Source organism: Nothobranchius furzeri, chromosome 1 (assembly GCF_043380555.1).
Source record: "Nothobranchius furzeri strain GRZ-AD chromosome 1, NfurGRZ-RIMD1, whole genome shotgun sequence".
Taxonomy (NCBI): Eukaryota; Metazoa; Chordata; class Actinopteri; order Cyprinodontiformes; family Nothobranchiidae; genus Nothobranchius; species Nothobranchius furzeri.
Window position 1 is genome coordinate 98,605,875 of NC_091741.1, and position 26,086 is coordinate 98,631,960.

Consider the following 26,086-nt stretch of genomic DNA (forward strand, 5'->3'; position numbering starts at 1 on the left):
TTTGGCTCTTAAAAGAGCCGTCTGGCTGTGTCAGCCTACAGTGTGCAAAGAGGCTTTGACTGTATGTCAAAAGCGATGTCTGGAAGATGCTTGTTCCTGAATTGGCCGGTTCGAGAGTCAGCTAGAAACTGAATTAATTGGGAAGTAATTCTTGTTTAAATAAATCACAATGTTATGAGTTTTGGTCAAGTTGGCAAATCAGAATTTTGCTAATGTAAATATTACATAAACATATTATTTTTGATTTTTCAAACATTTACTGTGATTACAACAGAAAATGTGTTTTTCAGATTACAGTACTTTTCTGTTGTGTATTTACACCATTTTTATGTAAATTTCATGGTCATTTTTTACTGTGCAGTGATGTATGATGTGTCACCACTAATACAAATATGATAAAGTTTTAATGACTCCCTGAGATTTCTGGCTGGCCCTGTTCTCAAACACAGCTCTTTTACTGCTACTTCAGAAATCCTACGGTTTTCAGTAAACACTTTCCCACAAGTACCGGTGTCATTCGGAAACCAGCTGCAGAAAAATAAAACTGGTTCCCTTTCAGTAGATCTATGGAACTGACAAAGACTTTCCTCCTCTTGGAAACCATTAGCTAACACACGTGTGAAACACTTTTCTCATTCTGTTTGGTCTTTGACTGAAACTTTGAGAGGATCTATAATTACAGGAGCATTTCCATTTACAAGATTTGTTTTACTTCAGCCTTCAACAGGAAGTTACTGACAAATATCCCTCAGCCTGGAAAGCTTTTCCTTGTTAAGTTACCAATTGCAATAACAGATTAAATATTAAGTAGTTAAAAGTGTTTTAGGTGAAACTGTCCTGCAGTCTTTCTACTGAATGAGTAAAGAAGAAGAAAAGATCTTTTCTATAGCGCCTCTCAAGATAAAAATCACGAGGCACTTCAAAAAACAAAAAAATGTAAAATATAAAAAGAATTTAGAAAATTATTAAAGGTATATTTAAAATGAGCAAATTATTGACAATTTTGATTAAAAAGTGTAAAGACAGAGAGAGAGTAAAAAAGAAAGAGGGAAATCAGTGGATACTGATGAAGGTGGAATAGGTAGAAAGAGCAGAACAAGGGGAGGGTGATGAAGATCACACCAAAGCCAGCCTGAACAGGTGAGTTTTCAGCTGCTTTTTAAAGCAGACCACTGAGTCCACTGATCTCAAGCTCAAGGGGAGAGAGTTCCAGAGTCTGGGGACCACAGCAGCAAATGATCTGTCACCTTTGGTCTTTAGCTTGTTGCACTGCACAACCAGTAGGCTTTGATCACTGGACCTCAGGGACCTGCTGGGGGTGTAGGGACTGAGAAGATCACCAATGTAAGATGGTGCGTGCCCATGTAAGGCCCTATAAACCAGAACCAGGATCTTGAAATGAACCCTGAAGTTGACTGGTAGCCGGTGATGCTGGAGGAGAAGCGGGGTGATGCGGGTGTGCTTGGAGGACTTGGTCAGAAGCCGAGCACAGGCATTCTGAAACACCTGTAGACGGTTCAGGGAGGTTCTGCTCAGACACATGAAAAGAGAGTTGCCGTAGTCTAAGCGTGAGGAGATGAAGGTGTGGATAACAGTCTCAAGTTCAGAGCAGGACAGAATGGGACTCAGCTTAGCACTGTTCCTGAGATGGAAGAAGGAAGAGCGAACAAGAGAACTGACATGAGAAGCGTAGTTAAAATAGCCCTTTTGTCTTTTCCGTGTGACAGCGAAAGTTTTCTTTAAACAATGAGACTCCAGCAACCGGTAATGTTCTGTCACGTTGTGGGTGTGGAGATGGCGGACCAAGTGTGGTGGAGGGTCCAGGAGACAGAAGACCAGGCACGGATGAAAAATAAAAATGGTTTAATTACAGAACGGGAACGGCAGGAACAAACACAACGGTGACAACAAACAACAATGATCTGACAAAGGACAGGAGCAAAACAGGTGGTATAAATACACAAGGCTGATTGGGAAAACATGGGCAGGTTAACGAGGGACAGGTGAAAACAATATGGACTAATCGGGGCAGGAGAGAGACACAGTCAGGAGGGAAGGGGCAGATCGTGAAAGTACCCCCCCCCCCCCCCAAGGGGCGGATACCAGACGCCCACAAGGCCACACAACACTCGGGACTTGAAGACTCGACTGGGGACTCGAAGACTTGACTGGGGACTCGAAGACTTGACTGGGGACTCGAAGACTTGACTGGAACATGGACTCGACTGGAAACACTTGACTCAGGAGACTTGGAAACACTCGGACTCGGGGAACTGGGACACTTGGACTCGGAGGACTCGGGGAACTGGGACACTTGGACTCGGGACACAGGAACACTTGACTCGGGGCTGACTGGAACACGGGGCACAGGAACACTTGACTCGGGACACATAGACTCAGGAACTCGGACACTCGGACACTGGAAACTCGAACACTGGGTCGGCAGAGCAGGGGCCTCTGATATAGGCGGCACAACTCTGGCTTCTGAGGGCTCTTTGAGTTCAGTCCTGGATGGCAGAGCAGGGGCCTCTGAATTCGGCGGCACAACTCTGGTCCTTGTGAGTTTCATGAGCTCTGGTTTGGGCTGCAGTAGCAGGACGCTGAAAAGGCTGCAGCCAGAAGGACCTGCAGGCGTAGGCCCCGCAGGCGTGGACGAGGAAGTGGATGGGACTGCAGGAGCGACGCGAGGATGCCCAGCTCGGCGGCAGGTACTCGACATCTGGTCAGAGCGGGTGCACTTCCCGATTTGCTGGGTCCATCGGCGGAGGCTCGGGTGAAGGGAAGCAGGAAAGGAGCAGGAAGACCAGCCCTACCACTCCGAAGAACGCTGGTGTGCGCAGGGGTGTTTATCTCACCAAAACTCCAGGATTCGCAGCTTCCGTGGGAAAAAACAGGACGGGGCGAAACAGCAGGAGAGGAGAAATGATTCTGACCACCCCGAGAACAGGTAGGATGCGCCAAAATCTCCCAAACGGGCTCGAGCACCCCGAAAACCTGTAGGATGCGCCGAAGCCCCTCAGGCCGGAATCTCCCTCCACTGAAAAAAGAGAGAAAAAAAATAAGAATCCTCCAAAAAACAGATGGTAGCTCACCACAGGTCCAGGTTGGTCAGATCATTCTGTCACGTTGTGGGTGTGGAGATGGCGGACCAAGTGTGGTGGAGGGTTCAGGAGGCAGAAGACCAGGCACGGATGAAAAATAAAAATGGTTTAATTACAGAACGGGAACGGCAGGAACAAACACAACGGTGACAACAAACAACAATGATCTGACAAAGGACAGGAGCAAAACAGGTGGTATAAATACACAAGGCTGATTGGGAAAACATGGGCAGGTTAACGAGGGACAGGTGAAAACAATATGGACTAATCGGGGCAGGAGAGAGACACAATCAGGAAGGATGGGGCAGATTGTGACATGTTCAGTATTTGTTCAAAACTCTCCAACATGTGGAAATGTTCCCTTCAACTTTAAAATTATAAGAAGCTTCCAGGGACTTTTATTCATAATTTTTGAATCAATCTAGAAATGGCTAATTAATAGAAAAACACAATCAGTTCACACATTAACTATTCAGATTACTAATACGTTCTTACATAACAGTTTTGCTGCATAGACAAGTTTTTTTAAATGAAGTCTAACCCAATCAGTGTCTTATTAAAAATGTTTATCATCTTTCAATGTGGAGTCTCGTTTTACCGATTCCTCCCAGTGGTTGGAAAGTCCTACAGATGAGGATGTTCTTCACATCTGCTGTGAAGTGACTCAGAAGAACAAGGGACAATGCTGTCATAGAAAACCTTTTTCAGGTCGAGCACCCCCTCAGAAAGCCGATTCAACTCATTCAACAATGCAAGAGATGTCTGAGATATGGTTGAGACGACCCAGCAACACGAGGCCAGAAGAACAAACAACCTGAAACTAGAAATTCCACATTTTCCCCGCAAGAAATCTTCACAGACCATTATGTCTCTTTTCAAACAGCTGTTCCTTATCTAGACTATGGTACCTGAAGAAAGTACAGGCATCAGTTACAAGTGAGTAATTTCCTGTATCGGCTGATAATGTATACTACAAACTGGAGCGCTAAATATAGAATTACATCTATATTTCAAATGTGCTGTAGACCTAGCTTGTCTTCGCCATTTATAATTTTATATTAAATAACTCGTGGCACCACCCAGTTTTGCCTGTGTGAACTGGGACACTGGATTTAATATTTATATCTTCTCAATAAAATAAGTCTCAAAGTTAACACCACATTTTAATCTGAAAGCTGAATTCTTGTCAGAATGTGCCGGCTATTCTCAAGATCACTAGGAAAATATCTGGCATGATTTAAGTTTTGTGAATTAATTACAAACATCATTTGTGACACCTGACAAAGAGAACCAAACACAGCTTATTGTTTCATGCATGAGAATAAGTAAGATGATAAACACAAGGCTTTGTGGCAGTGCTATGACATAACTAGTCTGTAATAAAGGTGGAAATTTGGTGACACATGGGATTATAGTAAATATTAGGAATAACTTCTGTAAGGAGAAGTGAGCATGTGTGTGTGTTCCTATGGATATAGGAATACAGGAGGGTGTGTGTGTGTGTGTGTGTGTGTGTGTGTGTGTGTGTGTGTGTGTATGTGTGTGTGTGTGTGTGTGTGTGCGTTCCTATGGATATAGGAATACAGGAGGGTGTGTGTGTGTGTGTGTGTGTGTGTGTGTGTGTGTGTGTGTGTGTGTGTGTGTGTGCGTTCCTATGGATATAGCAATACAGGAGGGTGTGTGTGTGTGTGTGTGTGTGTGTGTGTGTGTGTGTGTGTGTGTGTGTGTGTGTGTGTGTGTGTGTGTGTGTGTGTGTGTGTGAATAAGAATTCGTGTGCAGCAGAGAAAGAAGATAAATCTTGAAAGAAAAAAAAAAACGGAATTTGGATCGAAAATAACAAGCCATAAAAGTTTGTCTGAATTCACTAATCGGGCTTAGCAGGAAAAGTCAGACAGATGAAAATGATTCACAGACCTTTTCTCCGTCGCCAAAGAGGCGTCCTATGGGCTGGTTCTGCCGGTCCAGGAGCTTGAATGTGGCCTTCAGGGGTTGTAGGACTTTTTGTCACCTCAGCTTTGGTCAACGGACGTCTGTGGATTGGAGAATGATACGTTCCTCCACCGTGGCTTAAATGGTGCCAAATCAGAACTGTTCCAAATTGCTTTCAACTCTTAATGCACAAACTTGTCTTGAACACGTCAACTTTCGGTTGCATGTGGGGTGTCAAAACAAAACAAACGGAGTTGCCTCTGTCCTGCTGAAACTTTCGAGAGCGAATGGCTTGGTTTCTTTAGAGCGAAGGTTTCTTGCTAGACCAAGATGTAAAAGCCAAGCAAATGTTTGCTTAAGGCGTCTGTGGTTCTTAAACTGCCGCCACGAGGTTCAGATGAGTGCTAATATAACCTTTTGGGCACACCCACCTGTCTCTCACTCAAAAACCACTGGAAGGCACTGTGGCTCTTCGAGAAAAAACTACCTTCTCTGAGAAGGAAAGTCCATGAACCCAATTTAACACAGTTATCCATATAGAGCCTCAAAAAGTATTACTTTAGCGTCAAAGTATTACTTTAAACAGGAAAGAATAAAATTCATGTCTTAAAACTGGACAGTTTTACCATTAGCATGAATTTTAACTGGAGAAACACCAAATCACAGAGGTTTAACATAAAAGAAAACACAAAACAGCAGCCACATGTGAGGCTCCGGCGCACAGCGCATGTATGGCCATAACATAAGATAATTTGACAGAAAGATGCTACACGGAGGTTTTTCCTTGTTGTTTTAATTCAACAAAACAAATTTTAAACACAGGTGAACATGCCTGCAAGTTTAGAAAAGAAAACAGCACTGATAGCATACATCTTTCTGGATGGTTATAAAATAAAAACAGAACTTACCAGTAATTTGCATGCATGTTCAGAAAAAAAGAACAGCGCTGACACAGCATTAATAAGCCCTGGATGATTAGAAAATAAAAACTGCACACAAAACATGCCTGGTTAGTAAATAAAACACTTGCCTACCAAATGAAGTCATTCGCTCTCATCTTCCTCATGCGTATTAAAGCCATTAAAGTCCTCTTCTTCAGTGTCGGGAGTTGAACAGCCTCAGAAGAGCTTCATCACATACCTTTTCTGTGGCGATGTCAGTGTTGCTGTCCGTGTTGCTGTCATCATCCCCAGGTGAAGCTGGCTTGAATGAGTTCTTCCCGCTGCCATCTCCAGCGCCAAACCATGGATTCATTCTTTCATGCCAAGCTTACGTGCGGCAGCACTGTTTCCCTCCTTTACTGCCAGATCAATGGCCTTCAACTTAAATGCGGCAATATATGAACTCATACATGTAGTTACCATGTTGAGGGGGTATGGATTAGAACAAAATTCTTCAACGTGCTGGCTGCTTGCATGTGCTAAATTAAAATGAGCACTTTCTTCGATTTCCACTTTTGACTTCCACCTGTTTCACTTTCTGCTAAAGCGCCCCCTGGCAGGTGAAGGAAAATCTTCAGTAAAGCCGCACGTCATTATAAGCTGCATGGTTCAAAGCTTGGGAAAAAAGTAGCGGCTTATAGTCCGGAAAATACGGTAAACAACTTCTTTGATTGTAGATAAACAGAAATGCGTGGTTTATAAAGACTCAGGTCTTGAAACTCCCAGGACTTAAAATAAATTTTTACGACTTCCCCTATCGTGAGAAAAGGGTCATTCTGAGGTTGATGTAAAACAGCCCAGTCTTGCGCCTCCAGATTGGCGCAAAAGGGAGGCCAGTCAAATTGGTGCAATTTACAATCCTGGGAGAGTCGTAGGAGTTAGCCAGATGTTCGAAAATGGTCCGTTGAAATTTATGATTGTAGGTCAGTTTCCCATCCCCCCTTTTTCCTGCTAAGGGTGAAAGAACCCTTTGTGTGAAAATTTTATTGTTATTTTCCATGTAAATCCATACAAAGTTAACCTGAGGATATAAAATGTGGATTTCTGCTACATATTACATTTAATTGTTTGTACATAATATTGGAAATGTGAATGTTAAAGTGGATGAATGGATGGACAGACGTCTCTTGGGGACAATAATAGTCATGGCATCGAAGAGAGAGAGAAGTCTTCTAAGAAACAAGAGGGAATTAAACAGCCTATTCCAACCGACTCACCTGAGAAGCTAGCTTTGGTAATCAGGCGAGCTCCAGTCGAGTAGATGGTGGCTTTAAAAATGGCCTATTGCAGATGATGGAGTTAGTTGATAAAGCACTGTTCCCTAATCAGAAGCAAGCTGTGATAAACTAGCCTAGAGATTTAGACAGACTGTAGTACAGACAAAACAATTCTGCTTCGCAGGTCGGTCCATTGAAGCCTCCGCACATCCACCATTAGCCGGAGCAGTGCGGTGTATGGCGGACTGCCCCATTGACCGACATCCATAGCAGAGAGTACGTCATGGTATTAATTGTCCAATAGCATCCAGAGACAGTTTGAAAGACAACTGTATTCCACCCAACGACTGAGCTCTCTCTATGGGTCTTGGACAGACTAGATATTCACATATATAGGTTTGAACCCTTGTTAGGGTCATTTCAAACTTAAAGGTGTGGAACACTGAAAAGTACATTTATAAATCTTACTTCTGGTTATAATCAGTCACTCTAAGTTTTTCATGCAGGCTGAACATGAAAGTAGTCTTCCACCAGCTCAGTGGTCTAGTGGTATGAGTGTCTGCCCTGAGGTTGTGGGTTCAGATCCATGGTGGGTTCCAGTGTCAGCAATTAAAACACCTTGAATAATAAACAAAACAATCTATACATCATACATATTATAAATACTGTGTATAATCTGCATTAGTATATAAATGTTTTCTGATCTTTTACCACAACCAAAAAGACATTTGATGCATTTCCTGTTCCTTTAGGGCACATACATCTTTGCTATAGACAAACATAACTGGCAAATGCACGCTGGATCTCCCTCCAATACAAAGCCTTTGGGCGCAGGTTTTGCACCTGAAGCATGCACAGAAAACCAGAGTCTCAGTTTAACTGGAAGCTCTCCACAGTCTACTTTTTCCCAGACAGAAGATGCCTAGTTAGCTGGCTGTGCTAACACTGGTGCTTCATTTTTTTTTCCTGCCTCCTCTATGAGCTTCTTGACACAGATCAAGCCTGGATTCAGACAGGTATTACAGATTTAAACTGTAATTGAAAACACGTATTTTTGCTTTAATTTCATCATTTAAGATGGTGTGATGATTAAGAACGACACTGTGACGTACCCTAGTGTTGATATGTGGTTAGAGCACATCTGAAAACTGACTTGCAAAAAAAATAATCTCATCACCTGGTCGAGTCATGTCAAACACTTTAAAAATGGAACGCAGTGCCTCCCTGCTTGACACTAAACATTTACTCATTAACTGCCAACTGTTTCCTGATCAGAAAAGCCTCTCGCTGCCAGCGTTTTTCAGCGTTTTCACAGTTTTTTGAAACAGAAAGTGGCCTTCTATGATGATGTCAATGTCAAAACTCCCAAAACAAAGAGCAGACTCACCTCTTACATCAGAAAGAATCTGGGTGTTTCGAGTGTTATCCGTGCTTTCCTCATCCGTTGTCGCCTCGCTTATTTTACAGCAGCGACCCAAAACGATCTCCTAACACATGGATTTTCTACTTCCTGATCATGTGAAGTGTGACATATGCAGAAGAAAATCAGCTTTAGAGCTGGGATGTTTGTTGTCACGGTGCGGGGGCTCGTTCCGACGCCCACTGAGTAAAAAATGCAAATGACGACTTTAGTCGTCAATGGCAGTAAATGAGTTAAAGGGTTCGATTGTGGGTTTTAACCACCACATAGTTCCCGAGGATGGCCGTGTCGGCAACTTACCGCTCCCCCAGGGGATGGATCTCATGCAGAGAACAATATTGACCACACACCAGTGTGTATGACAACTAATCGTTCTTTACACCTATCTCCTGCATTAGCTTCTGATAAAACATAAACAGTGAAACACAAAGATTTGAAAATCCTGACATATTTATGATATATATATATATATATATATATATATATATATATATATATACATATATATATATATATACGTATATATATATGTTGGGGTTATTAGGAGCGAACAATTAGTAAGCTTCAACTTACTTTTGGATTCTTCAATAAATTCTGTAAATATGGTAATATTTACTGAGTTATTAATTAATTAAGATACAATTAAGTATATACGGGGCACCATTTCCTTCAAATGGGAAAAATTGAATCCAAAACTCTTATCCGTCTTTCTTGAAGTTCGTAGAATCCTTGGAGCAGAGACTTCTCTTCGACACAACAAAGCTACTGGAGACGAAAATCTGAATTTTATAACGTTTAATTAACAATTTGTCAAATGAATAAACAGTGGCATAAATGAATAATAACCATATGATATAATAAAAGGATGTATATTCAAAATAATGTTCAAGGTGTTTTGTGTGTATGTATGTGTGTGTGTGTTTCTAAAATGGAGTCTGTATGCAAGATGGCTGACCCCTTTGTCTGGCTAAAGTGTGGGTGGCAACTTGCACTTTAACTTCCAAAGCACTTAAAATCAGTAGTAACTTAACCTTAAATCACTCAAAACATTTCAAAGGATCATGAAACAACACAAAAGATTAATCACAAGTTAATATCTTTTAGTTTATCAGCCTGGCCATGGCCGAAATCCTTTTAAGATACCAAACAATGATCAATAAGCAGTTTATTCTTTCACAATGACCCGAAGGACGTATTGGGAGCGAAAGAGGAAAACACGAAGCTACTTTTTAAGCAATAGCGCGGTTTTATTGCTTATTCTGGACTATAGAGGAAACGGGAGAAGAAAAGTGAGAGAGAAATGAGTTTTCTGATCACCAGAAAATGCAAGGCGTCCCTCACTGTTTTGATTTGACGGTTCTCCGTGTTTCTCCGTGTTTCTCCGCAGTTTGGCGTCGTCCGTCGGTTTGATGGAGTTGTCGCTTTCTCCGTTGTTTGGCGTTCTCCGTGAGTGTTTCTCCACGGGCTGGACACAAAGAGAACGAAGTTTCTTTTGTGCTGAGTTTGACAACTTACAGCGTCTCTGAGAGCTGGATGGAGTTGTTGCTTTCCTCCGCCGTTCTGTGTCCTCAACTTGGGCACTAAGAGCTTCCGCGTGCTCAAGGGAGTCGGAGCGTTCGATAAGCGTGTCCTTACCGCCAGGTATCCTGGGCAAAAGAACGAGGTTTCTTTGTCTCTGCTGAAGATTTATGGTCTTAGTTCGCGGGAAAAGCTCCACGGCCTCCCGCACATGCGCAGAACGTGTTTCTGGTATTAGGCGGTGACATCATCCCAATGCTTCCGTGTGCAAAGCATCATGGGAAATGAAGTTTCTTGGCGCTGATGTGATTATTTGCTTTTCAGAGCAATTTAAGCACAGTCATTTTGGAGAAAATCACTGCATAGTAATTTCCTCATGAGGTCAGACCCTCAACATATATGTACTGTATATATATTAGGGGTGGGCCGTCATCGGCGTTAACGCGCTGCGGCAAAGCCAGACTCTTATCGCACGATAAAAAAATAATGACGCCGTTAATCTATTCTCAAAGTTGGGTTGGTATCTGGGTCTATACTAAGTAAGCTATGATGACTTTCACATTGCGCGGATGGATTCCTGGTTGGCACGGATGTTTACTTGGCGCGGATCATCGCTCGAATGAGAACATCTTTAATGCCGGAGGAATCTTCAAACGTGACGCGCCAACATGGATGCACCTATGAAGCTGTTGGGTTTGCTCCAGGGAAAATTTATTTTTAAGAAGCTTCCCAATGGAAACCTTGACAAGACTAAAGTTGTATGCACCTTGTGCAATGCGGAATTTGTTTACTGTAGAAGTTCTTCCAGTCTCAAGTACCACCTAAACGCTAAGGATCCCTCAGCTAATTTGGAAGATGCTGGACCAGGTCTTGCGCAGGGGAAGACTTTTCGTCAAACTACTATGTTTGAGTGCAACCGAGGCAAGCCCATCAGTGCAGCTCTATCAAGTAAGCTCAATGATCTCCTTGCTCAGTGGATTGCCACGAGCTGCCGGCCCATCAGCGTGGTCGAGGATGATGGGCTCGAGCTTGTTCTCCAGGCGGCCACGGGTGACTCATCCTACAAACTACCTGCGAGGAGAACAATCGTGAGGAAAATACATGACCAGCATGCAACAGAAAAAGCCGCGAAAGATGAGAAGTTGGTGGAGGCAACTTGTGTAGCACTGACTGGGGACCACTGGACCTCTGTCAGTAATGATAATGTGGCAAGGTGGAGAAACGAGGGCCCGGGCGGGATTCGATCCCCAGACTCCCGGGTGAGAGTCATACGCTCTAACCAGTCAGCCAAAGGGACATCCCCTTGGCCAAGTAGCCAGGGCACATGATCAATCGGGACATTGTGACAGGACGCTCACACTGTCACATCTTCCCCCCTCTTTCCACAAGCACGTCCTCGTGCTCCCGCGCAGGCTGCCACAAACTTCACATCCATGGACCTACTTGACAGTACTACATGGATCCTGCCAACAACGCCAAATGTGGCAAGGTGGAGAAACGAGGGCCCGGGCGGGATTCGATCCCCAGACTCCCAGGTGAGAGTCATACGCTCTAACCAGTCAGCCAAAGCGACATCCCCTTGGCCAAGTAGCCAGGGCGCATGATCAATCGGGACATTGTGACAGGACGCTCACATTGTCACAATAACAACTTCGGTGTTACTGCACACCTCATCGGTGCCAGCTGGGAACTTCACTCCTTTGCTTTAGGTAGGCTGTGTCCTTTTAAATTTCATAATTAACAGAGAGGTTAACACGCGAGAGGGAGTGCTGTTGTGTTGACTATATGCATTTGTGTGATTCATATCATTAATACGTAAATAATCACACCAGTGCTGATATTTAGCAAAACAGCAATCCCTCTCATTTGATATTGTTTTTATACAACAATTCTAAGAGCAAATTTTCTTATTCAACAATAATAAGCGACATAAGATTATAATTTGTTAGTGTATTCAATCATTTATTTAGCTCCACCAACACAAATGGTTCCAACTAGAAAGCTGTTGCTAGGCAACACAACAATAACACAACATAACATTAGAATGCCTGATATTTGTAAAATGTCCCAGTGCTGTTGTACTGCAATATCAGCACTCAAGGAATGTCTCTTGTCCAATCAAATGACTTGGTTAGAGCTAACTGTTGTATAATTTAATTTAATTAGCCTACTTATTAATTAGCACAACACCATGAATTACCACCACAATATGTTTGCTTCTTAATGATTGCTAGTTGTTTACTGCTTGTGAAATTATTCTGATCTTTGTTTGACCGTTAGGTGTGATGAAAACAGAGGAGCGCCAATTTGCAGACGCATGTGCCAGGCAGTTTCTTGACGTTGCTAATCAGTGGGGGATAGCTGACAAAACCAGCACTATTGGAACAGACAGCGCTCGTAATATGGTGGCAGCAGGGAGGATACTGCCATTCGAGCATTTGCCCTGCGTTGCACATGTTATTCAGAGAGCTATAGTAGTGTCACTTCGGGAAAGTGGTTTTGATGGCGTTCTGGTCAAGTGCCGTAAAGTGGTCAGACATTTCAAACACAGTCCAGCAAACTCAGACGAGCTGAATGCCCAGCAAGCCTCCCTTGGACAAGAACAGGCAGAACTTGTGCAAGATGTCGAGTCGTTAGCTGAGAATTGTTCTTTCAGCCTCTTAGAGTACCTTGATTTAGCATTTTTCACCTCCCTGCTGAACCTGCTTTCACCTCTTTTGTAGCTCTCTGTGTCTTTGTTTTTAAATGCAATCTCCTTCTCCATCTTGAGCTGACTGAGTTTGGCCATGGTTTGTCGTTATTGAAATACAGTCTGGTGAGTGTTGGAACAATGCTGGAATCACAATATTTTTGCTCCACGCGCAAAATTTTATCCACACGTGCACGCTGCACTGCGTGCATGTCTGCGCTCGGCAGGATGTAGACGTGGCCAGAATAAATGAGGAGAAATCACGGGGAGAGTACAAAGGGTTACAGTTGAAGAGTAGGCATTCTAAATCAGGAGAACAGTGCTGGGAGATTATGGTCACATCAGAACACCAAACAAACTGTTGTTAGTATAACAGACACCTACACCTTTTGGTTTTGCCAGAGAGATCGCTCTTGCGGTGTTCGCAGTGGAAATGAAAGCCATCTAGTAGGTTGGTCAAATGAATAAATGAAGGAGTCATGAACAAATATGGAGGTTAGATTTGGAAAGTGAAATTTTCATCAATAATAATTATTGTTTTATTTATTAAAGGTGGCTACTGCCTTAGATCCACAATTTAAGGACCTCAAGTGCTTGCCCAGAGCAGAGAGGGAGCCGGTGTGGGTAAAGCTACGTGAGTTCGTGAAGGGACGAGAACCTACTCTGAAGCCACTCAGGGAGGAGAACCCTGAGCCACCCAAGAAGAAAAGAGCCCTTCTACTAATGGGATCAGACTCGGATTCAGATGAGGAGACACCAGTAGACAACACTGAGTACGTTTACATGCAGCCAATATCCGGGTTATGATCGGGTTAAGGTCGGTATTCAGGTTTCTGAGTTGATCAGAATAACCCGTTTACAAGCATAAATAGAAAGAGTTACCTCTAACTTGCATAACCCGATTTAAATGCGGACGTTGGGGTAGCGTCAGGACGTGTGGACTACGTCCAGACGCAATATGCGTCATTTCCGGTTCTTCTTGTTCCAGAATCCGTGAAAACAACATGTTTCCCAGTTCGGAAGAGATAGCGACCGTGTTTCTTTGCACTTTAGTTTCTTCGTCACTCCAAAAGTGTGGTGCTGTGCCGCGACTCGCCATTTTGCTCCCAACTTGTTGTTTACTTCCGGTGTTCTGGCGCATACAAGACGTCTCGCTACTCAAAAGACCAAGATTCCTTGCGAACAGAGCATGCGCAGAACACACGCTTTGATGGGGATATCCCGCTATGCGTTTACACGACCAAACATTCGGGTTAGAAAAGGGTTACCCCAGGTGTAGTAACCGGGTTTTTAAAAACCCGGTTATGAGCAGATCCGGGTTTTTGGCGGTGTTTACAAGGACCTGCGGAACCGGGTTATTGTGGATATTCAGGTTTTAAAAGGGTTACTGGCTGCATGTAAATGCACTGACTGTGGAGAGGTACAAGGTAGAGCCCAGTGCCAATATAGATCAGTGTCCACTGAAGTGGTGGTCGGAACACACTGCTGTGTATGGTAAGATGGCCCACATTGCCCGTAAATATTTGGGGACTCCTGCCACAACTGTCCCATGTGAGAGACTTTTTTCTTTAGCAGGCCATATTGTGCAGAAGAGAAGATCCAGTTTGTCACCAGACAATGTAAACAACAGTGGCGGCTGGCCAGTAGAGGGCGATAGGGCGCCGCCCTCCCAGTTTCCCCTGTGTTTTTAATTTTTATTTTAAAAAATAAATAAATAAAATTAACAATAATCACATATTCTAAGTTAATTGTGTGTTTTGTAACAAAAATAAATCATATATGTATATATATCTCTATTGGTCTCTGCCGGTCTCTGCCGATCTCTGCCGGTCTCTGCCGAGCGGTGGAGGCTGTGTGCTGTTTTTCAATCGCCCAAACAGGACGGGACCAGTTGTCCAATTGCTGACAAGAAAATCAAAGGGTAGGAATGGCAATGTATCCAATTAGCGTCGACATGGTTTCAGAACGTTTCAGAAGCATGATGGGCGATAGAGCTACCGCCAAGGCTTTCGTTAGAACTCGGAGAGTCTCGACTCCAGCACGTTTTGGTGGTCGTGATGCAGACGTAGACAGTGCGCCTACAACATGGATACCGGATCTCAGCAGTCACTGAATTCAGTTCGGTCTCCTCCAGTATCCGTTCGAGAGGAGAACTATGGTGGAAAAACTTAATGTCAAAGAGCTTGGACCAGATCAGCCCGACGTAAAGATAAGCCAGCAGGACAAGGAGAAGGGTAAACTGTACACACAACGCTTCTCCCAAAATTGGTACACCAGGAAGCAGTGGCTAGCTGGATGCAATCACGCTAATGCGTTATTTTGCTTTCTGTGTTTGTTATTCAAAACGGCTGGGATCCACAGAAGGTGGATGTGGAACTTGTGTCTCATTGGGGACTCCATTCATTCTCTGACTGAGGAATGCAGCGCATCAGTGCAGCAGCCAACAAAGAAACGGAGGACGTTTGGACAGGGAGAACAGCAGCTGGGTGCAGAGGTAAGCTGTACATTACATTTCTGTAAACAAGACAAACAGAATCAGAAATCCTTGGTTGTCCCACAAACCGGGACATTTGTTTAATAACATGTACAATGTTTAATGTGCAATAACTGTAAAAACTAATTTCAACACACATACCTGTTATACATATTTAATCATGTAAATGTGTATTTCAAGTAAATTTGTACATACATCAATCTGATTCCATTTTACTTATTACACTTCTGCTGCAGCAAATAAATTTACCCGGCTTGAGAAGTGGGAAATATGACATTTGTAAGAGGATACTGATGACATTATTTCCTATGAAAGTGTTTCCACTTTCCATAAGTCCTAACAGTGTAAATTTCTGGCATTTTGTCTAAGTAGTGTTTACTACCATTACTGTAACAGTGACCTGCTCATAATTTTTCGTGTTCACTCAAATGTTGAAATTAAACAAAATGTTTTTGTTACTTGCCTCTTGCATTGCCTAGTTACCATTTATGGTCATGTTATTTTATGTGCAATTTAATGCAGTATTTTTCAACCTTGGTCCGCAAGGCAGTGTGCCAATAGTCAGACACACCTGGATTAATCAGTTTGTCCAATAATGTAAGACAGGAAATAAAAGAGCTGTGCTTAATTCAGGAAATAGTGAAGTTGTGCACAAAGCTCAGACAGCACAAGTTTGTTTAAAAAAAATAGCACAGCCCCACCAAAAATATTTTTCACCAGCCGCCACTGGTAAACAAGCTGGTCTGCTTGAGTGACTGGTGGAAGAAGGAGAAATAGAGCTTGGACTGATTGATCAAATGCTATTGACTGTAAATAGTTAATCATGACCTATTCTGTAGACCTTTAGTGCAGAATTTGTTGAACTGAATAAACAGCTATTAAAGACAAATACTTATTGATCATTATTTATTTTCATCATCAGTTATCGTAGTAAAACTGCTTTATCAGTCTGTGATGCATTATTGAAACAAGAAATATGCCTCCATTCTCAAAGACTTGCTTTTATTCATTAGTGTGGTAGCACACACACATGCCTTTGGCAGAATTTGAATGAGCCGTTTTAATGATTAATCTAGATTAATTCCAAGATTACAGTGAGATTAAAAAAATTAATCTATGCCCACCACTAATATATATATATATATGTATATATATATATATATATATATATATATATATATATATATATATATATATATATATATATATATATATATTTATTTATTTATTTATGTCACATAGCATTCATGGACTAGTCTATCTTGACTCACAACAGGGAAGGCTGTTGTTGGTTTAGGGTCTCCAACAGTATAAGATAACCTTTAGCATTAGCTACTTCAGGCAAATCCTCAACTATGATGTGGCTCATTTCTACTTCCTGAAACTGGTGCACCAGAGCTCTCTTTTCCCCAGAGTACGACTTACAAGGCCTTCATCACTACTAGAGACCACTGCAAATGTATTCATTAAACAAGGGATCCCCATCTATAAAGAGCTCATAATAAAATTAGATGGTTGAATTGTTTCAGAGTTCTTTAGCTGCTAATGACCTCTGGCAAATAACTAGATGCTTTCAAGTGCTTATTTAGTAATTGTTCAAAAATATATCTATTTATGTCAAGCTTTTAAACACCATTGTTGTTATTGTTTTATCTGAAGATCTGAATAAAGATGTATCGAGGGAGAGAATGCATTCATCTAGATAACATTTAGTAATTATTTAAAGATGCAAGCCTTAATACATTTTAATTATTTTTATTGCACAAATTAATTAATGCACGAGAGAGCTTCAATGCAGAAACCACAAAAAGACATTCTGTTTTACAATGAGTTCAAACATTATAAATTAAAAAGCATAAATATTTATTTACAGATTCAAATTGTTTGTGTTGATATATTTTGAAAATAAATATAACAATAAATATATAAATAGTCCAAAACATTGTGGAGTTCATGCAGTTTAAGATGACTTTTGAATTAGCCATCTATCTATGCATCCACTAAGACACAAAAGTTACATCCATATAAACACACATCTTTAGTTTTCTTTTCCCCTCTTTTGCTGTTTGTCAGTATGAAAAGCAAAGCACAGCTTGGGTTAGACAAGTTGACTTGAACATGATCAGCCAGGTAGACAGTCTTCGCTAAGAGACACTCAAATCATGGAGTTCTTCAGTCTGTCAAAGATCTGTTGGACTTTGATAGCAGGGACACAGCCTTCTCTCACAATGGTGATGACTCCTGAACAAAGGTTAGAAGAGCTTCAGTTAGAAACTTGACCTTAAACAGCCCCAGTAGGAAGAAATCATGGCCCCTTACCTTCATCAATCCTCAGGCAGTTGACCACAGTTGAAGCAACTACTTCATTCGAGTCACCATCACAAAGTACTCCTTGGATCTTGTGTCCCAGTCGACTGCAGCAAAAGAAGCAGTTTGAAACAGTAATTAGTGTATGGTGCTAAAAGTTTTAGAGATGTGTTGTTTGTTAGTTTGCATTAAACTTCTTTGAGGAGACTCTTACTTAATGACCATGCTGTGGTGGGTGCTGTCTGATTCTCCACTGGGATTGGCTGATGTTATGGCCAGGGGTCCAGTGATGTCACATAGGTGGCAGGTCACGGTGTGGTCTGGGACACGGATCATGATGCTGTCTCTGGTACCAACACGGTCATAAGCAGGTCCAACTCCTACAGAAATGAGGTTAAAGTTCACGTAAAAACTGAATACTGATACAGAATTCTGCCACTCAACATTCAAACACTCTACACTGCTGACCTAGTCTGTAAAGCCAGTCTCCTTTGCTGACAATGCAGCTGATGCCTCCAGGATACACATTCCTCATGAACTCCCACAGCAGAGGGCTGAAAGGAGGCCTGGCTGCAACCAGCTGTTCCACACTGGAGATGCAAATGCATATAGGCTTCTCTGCAGGTCTGTCCTGCAAAAGGTCCAATTCAACAAGATGGTGACTTCATGAAAATGTATATTGCTGTTAAACAAGCCTCCTCTATCTTCTTACTTTAATGTTGTAGATTTTTTCTATCGCCTGAGGTTTCTTGCAGGAAGCAGCCAGAGCGTACACAGTATCTGTGGGAATACCACACACACCCCCGTCCTCGAGAAGTCGAGCTATCTTCAACAGACCGCTGGTGAGACCCGAGCTAGCCATCGGACAGGACGGCTCGTCACAAGATTCCTGTTTCACTTTTTCCTAAAACAAAACACACACACATTTTTATTAATTATTCACGCTGATTCTTAAAGGTAGGTCAATCTAAACTTCAGTCATTACCTTTATTATGGGAGGACCCATTGGGATAGCTCTTTGTGAGAAGATGCAGTTCATCAGTGAAGCCAAGGTGCCATAAAAGCAAATGATGGATACCAATGCAAGCATGGCAACTGCAATACATCGTTTCTGGATGTTAGACTTTATTTGTTCTGATGAGAGTCAGTATCGTAAATACATAAAGTTTATAACAGGCGGTTTTAACTCACTTTCAAGTTGGTATGGAAGTCTGTGCAGGGTGGAGAGAAGGAAGCAGACAAGAACAACCTCCATGATTGTTGTTAGAAACAACAGAACCACGTTCCTATGAGCAGCTAATAGAAGAAACAAAAGTACAAAATTATGAATGAATAAAAACTGTGAATTCCAGCGCTGAAAGCAGATACTAGACCTTACCAATCAGCATGAGGAAGGCATTATTGACCAGTAAAGCAACGCTTCCAGCTGTGAATCCATAGGCTGCCTGGAGTGTTAACATTCCTAACACTCCTGGTTCTCCGTAGAAACTGGCAGGAAACCTGTCTGCTGCCATGGTGTTTCTGTAGACAATCCAAACATATGATAAAAGTCTAAAATGGTAATCGTCAACAACAACATTAATATATTAATTTTAAAAGGAACCAATGAAAGATTGAGCATAATATAATATAATATAATATAATATAATATAATATAATATAATATAATATAATATAATATAATATAATATAACATAAAACGGTCCTTGCCTGTCATAAGTAGGCTGAGCCACTCTTGTCATGTAACTAATGTAAAAGTCATTTATTACGACGCTCCTCTAACAGGCTCTCTGAAGAGGAAGAATTTATTCTAAATGAAAACAATTTTATCAATAGAATAATACCCCTAACATTACTGTTATTTTCATGTTGTTGAAAAACTACAAGATATTGCAATAATAGTTTTAATATTTATAAATAAACTCTTGTCAGGGAGCATCCTTTATGCAGATTTAGGTCTGATTCAATCTACAAAGCAGAGTATATAATAATCTAGCTACAGGTTTAAGGATTTCTGATGGGTGACATGCAGAAACAAAATATTTACTCCTGTCAGCAATAAAAGAAAGAACAAAGTTTTACCTGTTGAAGTTGTTCAGACTGATGGAAAGCTGAGTTGTGCTGAAGGAGGGACGAAGGTTTGCCTTAAATATGATCTGTTTGTGTAAAGGAGGAGTTACTGAGAATTCCCCACTCTGTCACACAGCAGCATACTTACAGGTGACATCACTGCCTTTCACTTTACCCAAAAGTGGCGTTTCCTCCTTCTTTCTCCTTCCTCCCCCTCAAGGCTATTGATGATGGTGAACGTTACACCACAGATAATGACCCGGGTGGAAAAGCCTCATTCTGATGTGATACAGGATTGCAAAAGGAACCTGCCCTTCCTGCTCCTTTGGTGTTTCCGGTCATTGTAAGTCCTGGACTATATAAGGCAGGTGGACTTTCAGCCACAAATGCATCAGCATCCTTCACTGCTCAGCTGCTGCATCCAAGAGAAACAAGAAACAAGATCATTGTGACAGAAACTTGAAGTCATGTTCTCCACGCTACAGGTAAGATTACAGACATATTTATGCTTTTAGTCAGTTTTCAGACTCTAAAAGTGATGGTTTTAAGTCCTTTTCAAATAAAGAAGTCATAAAAATATCTAAAAGTAGAGGTTTGTAGTGCGGCCAAGGCAGGGAACTATAAAATAACTCCTGCTAATTGTTGAGGAGAACACTCATGCTGGGAAACACCTGTTACACCTCTACACTGGCTCTTTCAAACACAAACATTAGATTAAAGACGCTAACAAGTAAATGCAGGAACTCATCAGCCTGTAGTCATCCTGAGATGTGAAAAATAACTGAAATGCTTTGTTCTGATTTATGTTTTGTCCCAAAGAAAACCATCAGACCAGTGCGGGCTGCCAGAAGACTGCATAACACTGCAGTGGAGGGTAAACAGATATGCTGACTTTGATTAAAAATAATAATAATAATCTTAATTAATAACCTTTATTAAACAACTTTTATCTTTTCATTCCTGCAGTCCAGAAGCACCCAGCCCCAGAAGATACGGTCACAGCCAGTTTTGGGAAGTTCATCAGTGAAATAAAGCCTCAGCATTTGTCTCCGGTTGTGCTCCATCGCAGCAAAAGGATGGTGCTGGACAGCATCGGGGTCGGACTGATAGGGAGCAGGACAGATGTGTTTGAGCTGGCTCTTCAGTTCTGCCAGGTGAGGCAAAGTGAAAGTCTGAGTCAGGTCCAACCCAAATATGTCCAGAACAGATGAGTGAATGTAGGGTTGTTTCTGTGTTTGTTCTTAGCACATGTATGCTCCGGATCACATCAGCTCTGTGTACGGACGCAGAGGGATCAGACTCTCCCCAACACTGGCAGCTTTCGTTAATGGAGTAGCGGTGAGAAACATAAGTGGAAAACAACCATATATAAATAACCACATAAACATCAGTGGAGACATTTTGTATAAAAAGCTTTTCTCGGCTGTTGGTGCAGCGTGGCTCCCAAAGACCACAGGGTTAGGATATAGACATAGCTGGGTTCTGATCTAGTTATGACCCTCACAGAAAAAGTTATTATTCTGACTCCTTTCAGCTTCAGTATGATGAGACACAAACTGGTTGCTTCCAGACTCATTCCATGGACTTTGACGACACGTGGCATCCAGCCACTCATCCCTCAGGAGCTGTTCTCCCAGCTTTGTTTGCTCTCAGTGACATGATGCCGGCTAACAGCAAACCAAGCGGTCTGGACTTCTTACTGGCCTTCAATGTCGGCATTGAGATCCAGGGCCGTCTGATGAGGTTCTCTAATGAAGCACGCAGCATTCCCAAGAGGTCAGTGCCTCACAGCACAAGTCAAGCTTGAACCAGAAAGTCTGGTTTTAGCACGATCTTCATGAACACGTTCGTTTAAAGACGTCCTTGTTTGACTGTGCTGATCTCAGCACTGAGGTGTAAGAGGCTGTTTTAGTGATGTCAGTGTAATGATGCTTACTGTAGGAACAGCAGGGGCTCTTGGTGTAACGTTAACAGAATTAGCACAAACCAAACCCTTCATCTGGTGGGTGTTTTAGAAACTCAGGTGACCTGAAACGAGTCAAATCAATTCATCTTGTTCTAAAGATTCAACCAATAGAAACATTCTTAAGTGGTGATGCAGATCAGTGATTGTTTCAGTTACAACAGAATAAATGTCCTAACTGAACTGTGTGTGTGTGTGTGTGTGTGTGTGTGTGTGTGTGTGTGTGTGTGTGTGTGTGTGTGTGTGTGTGTGTGTGTGTGTGTGTGTGTGTGTGTGTGTGTGTGTGTGTGTGTGTGTGTGTGTGTACAGGTTCCATCCTCCCACTGTGGTGGGTCCTATGGGAAGTGCAGCAGCCTGTTCTCGTCTCCTGTCTCTGGATCCGTCTCAGTGCAGTCATGCCTTGGCTATAGCAGCTTCTCTAGCTGGAGCTCCGATGGCTAATGCTGCCACTCAGTCCAAGCCCCTTCACATCGGCAACGCCTCTCGTTTGGGGCTTGAAGCTGCTCTGCTGGCCTCCAGAGGCCTAGAGGCCAGTCCTCTGGTCTTGGATGCTGTTGCAGGAGTGGCGGGCTTCAGTGCCTTTTATGAAGATTATGTTCCTCAGCCTTTAGAGTCACCTGATGATGGTGGACATGTGTTCCTGTTAGAGGAGCAGGACATGGCTTTTAAGCGTTTTCCTGCCCATCTGGGGATGCACTGGGTAGCTGATGCTGCAGCTGCGGTCCATGAGCTCCTTGTGGGACATGGTCTAGGACAGGTGTCCCCACATCAGGTCCAGGACATCCTGCTCAGAGTCCCCCAGTCTAAATACATCAACAGGCCTTTTCCCGAGTCAGAGCACGAGGCACGCCACTCCTTCCAGTTTAACGCCTGCAGCGCTCTGCTGGACGGTGAGGTGACCGTGCAGTCCTTCAGCCCGCCTGCCATGAGCCGCCCAGAGCTGCACTTCCTGCTGAGCCGTGTTCGCATGGAGCATCCTGAGGACAACCCCGCCAATTTCAACCGCATGTACGGAGAAGTCCAGGTGACTCTAGTTGGAGGAGACCTCCTGAAGGGCCGCTGTGACACCTTCTACGGCCACTGGCGCAACCCACTGACAAATAAGAGCCTGAGGAAGAAGTTCAGAAGCAACGCAGAGGTGGTGCTGCCATCAGAGAAGGTGGAGCGGCTGGTGGAGGTGGTGGAGGAGCTGGACAGGCTGGATGATTGTGGAGCTCTTCTCTCACAGCTGCAGTGATCAATAACACTGAACAATAAAGCAACAATCCTTCAGCATAGAAATAAGAATAATATTATTTTTATATTAATGTTCTGAAATGATCTGCTTAGTGTAGACTGGAAATAAACACATTGTCATGTTTTTCCTCTGGAGTTTACCTCAAGCTGATGTTTCCTCTATTGTTCAAGACTGTCTTTTTGTATTGAATTCTGTTTTTATCGTAACAAATTTCATATAAAAACATGACTCGTGTGTGTGAGTCATATTTATGCCTGTTTTTATATTAATATTGTTAATCTATGAAAATGTGTTTCCTGCAACCTTTTCTCAAAATGTGTACATAATAAAGTGTTTTAAACGTGCAAAACATATGGTCATAAAGTCACCTGTGTGTGTGTGTGTGTGTGTGTGTGTGTGTGTGTGTGTGTGTGTGTGTGTGTGTGTGTGTGTGTGTGTGTGTGTGTGTGTGTGTTCTGTCTTCTCAATCCCCAGTGGTTCATGGCGGATGGCTCCAGGATCCTTTGCAAGTTTCTTCCTGTTACATAAAAAATTGGATGACTCTAAACTTTCTGCTTTTAAATCAAGACTGAAGTTCTCATTTTTGGACTGGAACTTCAGAAAAGGAAATTGTTTAGCCAATCATCTGACCTGAACAACATTAAATTAGTCTCAGAGAACAAAGTAAGGAACCTTAGTGTCTTCGACCAGGACTCTCACGTTAAACTGGTTTGTAGGATTTCCTTTTTTCACCTTTGGAATATTGCTAAGATTAGATGCATCCTTTCCAGGAGTGATCCTGAAAAACGAGTTCATGCATTTATTACATCAAGACTGGTTTACTGTAATTCATTACTCTCAGGAAGTCCACAGAAGGTAGTTAAACGTCTTCAGCTTGTCCAAAATGCTGCAGCAGGAGTTCTGATGAGAATCAAAAAGAGAGATCATAACTCTCCTGTCTTAGCTTCCCTACAATGGCTGCTTGTTAACTTCAGAATAGATTTTAAGATCCTTCTTCTCACATATAAAGCTCTTAATAATCAAGCTCCATCATTCATCAGTGACCTGATAGTTCCATACGTTCCTAACTGAGCATTTTGCTCTCAGACTGCAGGTTTACTGGTGGTTCCCAGAATATCTAAAAATAGGATGGGAGGCAGATCTTTTAGCCATCAGGCTCCTCTCTTTTGGAACCAGCTCCCAGCTTTAGTCCGTGAGGCAGACACCTTTTCTACTTTTAAGACTAGCCTTAAAACATTTTTTTTGATCGGGCCTAGTTAATATCAATGGAAACTTCAGGGTTAAACATGGGCTAAAAAAGATGTGAAGTCCTTTGCATTTGCAAAATACTGTGTTAAAGGAATAACCAAAGGGAAACAGCCAAAAATGTGATAACAAATTATATTGTGTCTCCATGTTTCTGCCCTTCCCCTGAACTTCAACTGTGAGTCTGGGCTGATTCTGTCCACCATCTCTCAGGCTTTTGTGGTGATCCATCAGATCAGAAAAGCTCCACAGAATGACGTATTAAATAGGGTGACCATACGTCCTCTCTACCCCGGACATGTCCACTTTTCACTCTCTGTCCGGGACGTTCGGCAGGGTTTCCTACATGGAATAAAGTGTCTTGTTTTTCATCCAGGAGCTGGGATCGACTTATGGCATCTATATCTTTCAGGGAAAGATCCAGTTTCTACCTTTATTACAATATTTATGGACTCTCAGCGTAGCGGGATTCTGTTGAGCGGAGAGGACGCAGAGTGCTGATCGTTGGTGCGCGCGCTGAGTCCGGCCCACGATACATTCACAAAGTGGCGCAACAAAACATTATTATTAACACATGATCATTTGCATCTGTTTAAATCCTCTGGTATTCTGTCTTTTAATCGTTCCTGACGCACTCCACTCATCGTGTGCTGCGGTGATTTCACCTCACTGACGCAGCATCGAAACACGCACTACGCTTTGCGGTCAGGAGATCCCCTTGATCTGTTTAGTTCAAAAGTAACTGATGAGGTGAAAAAGTAAGAATCCAGGCAACAGTTTTTCTGGAGAGTTTAGAGGAGATGCAGGAAGATGAGAGACAGACAGGACAGGAAATAGTTAAATAAAAACAAGAAAACAAAGCAAAGTGCTGAAAAGTAAAATGTAGGTAGATTTATCTCCACTACACGTTTTTACCTGTATAAAACAATAAGTTATACACAAGTAATATTTATACATCTGATAAAATTCAGGTCACCTTCAAAACTCAGACAAACCCAGGGCCATTTCAAGGCATTTTGGGGGGCCAAGGCAAAACAGAAGTAAGTAAGTAAGTAAAAGTCTATTTATATAGCAGCTTTCACAGATATAAATCACAAAGCGCTGTACAACATGATAAAGATCAGGGCAAATACCTCTAACCAATAAAAACATCAGAGAAAACAATAGCAGTGACAAAGTAGAAAATAAAATCATGAGTATAAACAAAGTGAAGGTGTGAACCCGAACAAAGCCATCTTTTTGAACATTTAGGGAGGGAACGCCTAGATGAAAAGGTGAGTTTTTAGATGATTTTTAAAGACCTCTACAGTGTTAGAGAGACGGAGATTTGAAGGTTGACTGTTCCAAAGTCTGGGGGCAATAGTCTGAAAAGCCCTGTCCCCTTTGGTTTTCAGTCTGGTTCGAGGAACAGCCAGGAGGTTTTCAGATGTGGATCTGAGGTTCCGAGAGGTGGTGTGTGGGGATAAAAGCTCAGATAGGTAGCTTGGAGCCTGGTTGTTAAGAGCTCTATAGGTCAGGACTAAAACTTTAAACTGTATTCTATATTCTACCGGGAGTCAGTGGAGGGACTGTAAAACTGGAGTGATGTGAGCTTGTCTGCTGAATTTGGTTAGGAGTCTGGCTGCTGCATTTTGGATGGCTGTAAGGTGTGAGAGGGAGGTTTTGCTGAGACCAGTAAAAAGAGCGTTACAGTAGTCTAAGTGTGATGACACAAAGGCATGGATGATTTTTTCCAGATCTGCAGTAGAAACCAGTTTACGGACTTTTGAAATGTTTCTCACTTTAAAGAAACAAGAGTGGGGGATGGTTTTGATCTGTGAGTCTAAACTTAAAGCTGGATCAAAAATAACTCCTAGGTTTCTAATGTTGGCCTTGGCTGAAGGGCAAAAAGAGGCAATTTCTTGCTCGATTTTTGGCTGAAGTTCCTGGGGTGCAGCGATCAGGGTCTCTGTCT

At 42.4% G+C, this 26,086-nt stretch overlaps 2 protein-coding genes across 2 annotated transcripts; one reads left to right on the forward strand and one right to left on the reverse strand.

The window, feature by feature from the left end:
• Nucleotides 1–17,049: 17,049 nt before the first annotated feature.
• Nucleotides 17,050–18,355, reverse strand: LOC139070364 (putative threonylcarbamoyl-AMP synthase). Its single transcript, XM_070552490.1, has 3 exons — nt 17,832–18,355; nt 17,630–17,724; nt 17,050–17,551 (listed from the first exon to the last, which is right to left on the reverse strand). Exons 1-3 carry the CDS (start codon nt 17,951–17,953, stop codon nt 17,466–17,468), a joined length of 303 nt encoding a protein of 100 aa, XP_070408591.1. The 5' UTR covers nt 17,954–18,355; the 3' UTR covers nt 17,050–17,465.
• Nucleotides 18,356–20,423: 2,068 nt separating this feature from the next.
• On the forward strand, nt 20,424–23,050 carry LOC129160724 (cis-aconitate decarboxylase-like). Its single transcript, XM_070552499.1, has 5 exons — nt 20,424–20,561; nt 20,654–20,841; nt 20,933–21,025; nt 21,258–21,463; nt 21,960–23,050. Exons 1-5 carry the CDS (start codon nt 20,474–20,476, stop codon nt 22,885–22,887), a joined length of 1,503 nt encoding a protein of 500 aa, XP_070408600.1. The 5' UTR covers nt 20,424–20,473; the 3' UTR covers nt 22,888–23,050.
• The last annotated feature ends 3,036 nt before the right edge of the window (nt 23,051–26,086 follow it).

What these genes read in the sequence shown, in the direction of transcription:
- LOC129160724 (XM_070552499.1), top strand. Translation starts at nt 20,474, where the DNA reads ATGCTTTGTTCTGATTTATGTTTTGTCCCAAAGAAAACCATCAGACCA. An exon ending in TGGCTCTTCAGTTCTGCCAG is followed by an intron (nt 20,842 to 20,932) that starts GTGAGGCAAAGT and finishes GTTTGTTCTTAG; the next exon opens with CACATGTATGCTCCGGATCA. An exon ending in GCACGCAGCATTCCCAAGAG is followed by an intron (nt 21,464 to 21,959) that starts GTCAGTGCCTCA and finishes GTGTGTGTACAG; the next exon opens with GTTCCATCCTCCCACTGTGG.
- LOC139070364 (XM_070552490.1), bottom strand. Translation starts at nt 17,953, where the DNA reads ATGATCCGTGTCCCAGACCACACCGTGACCTGCCACCTATGTGACATC. An exon ending in CACCACAGCATGGTCATTAA is followed by an intron (nt 17,725 to 17,831) that starts GTAAGAGTCTCC and finishes CTTTTGCTGCAG; the next exon opens with TCGACTGGGACACAAGATCC. An exon ending in CTGCCTGAGGATTGATGAAG is followed by an intron (nt 17,552 to 17,629) that starts GTAAGGGGCCAT and finishes ACCTTTGTTCAG; the next exon opens with GAGTCATCACCATTGTGAGA.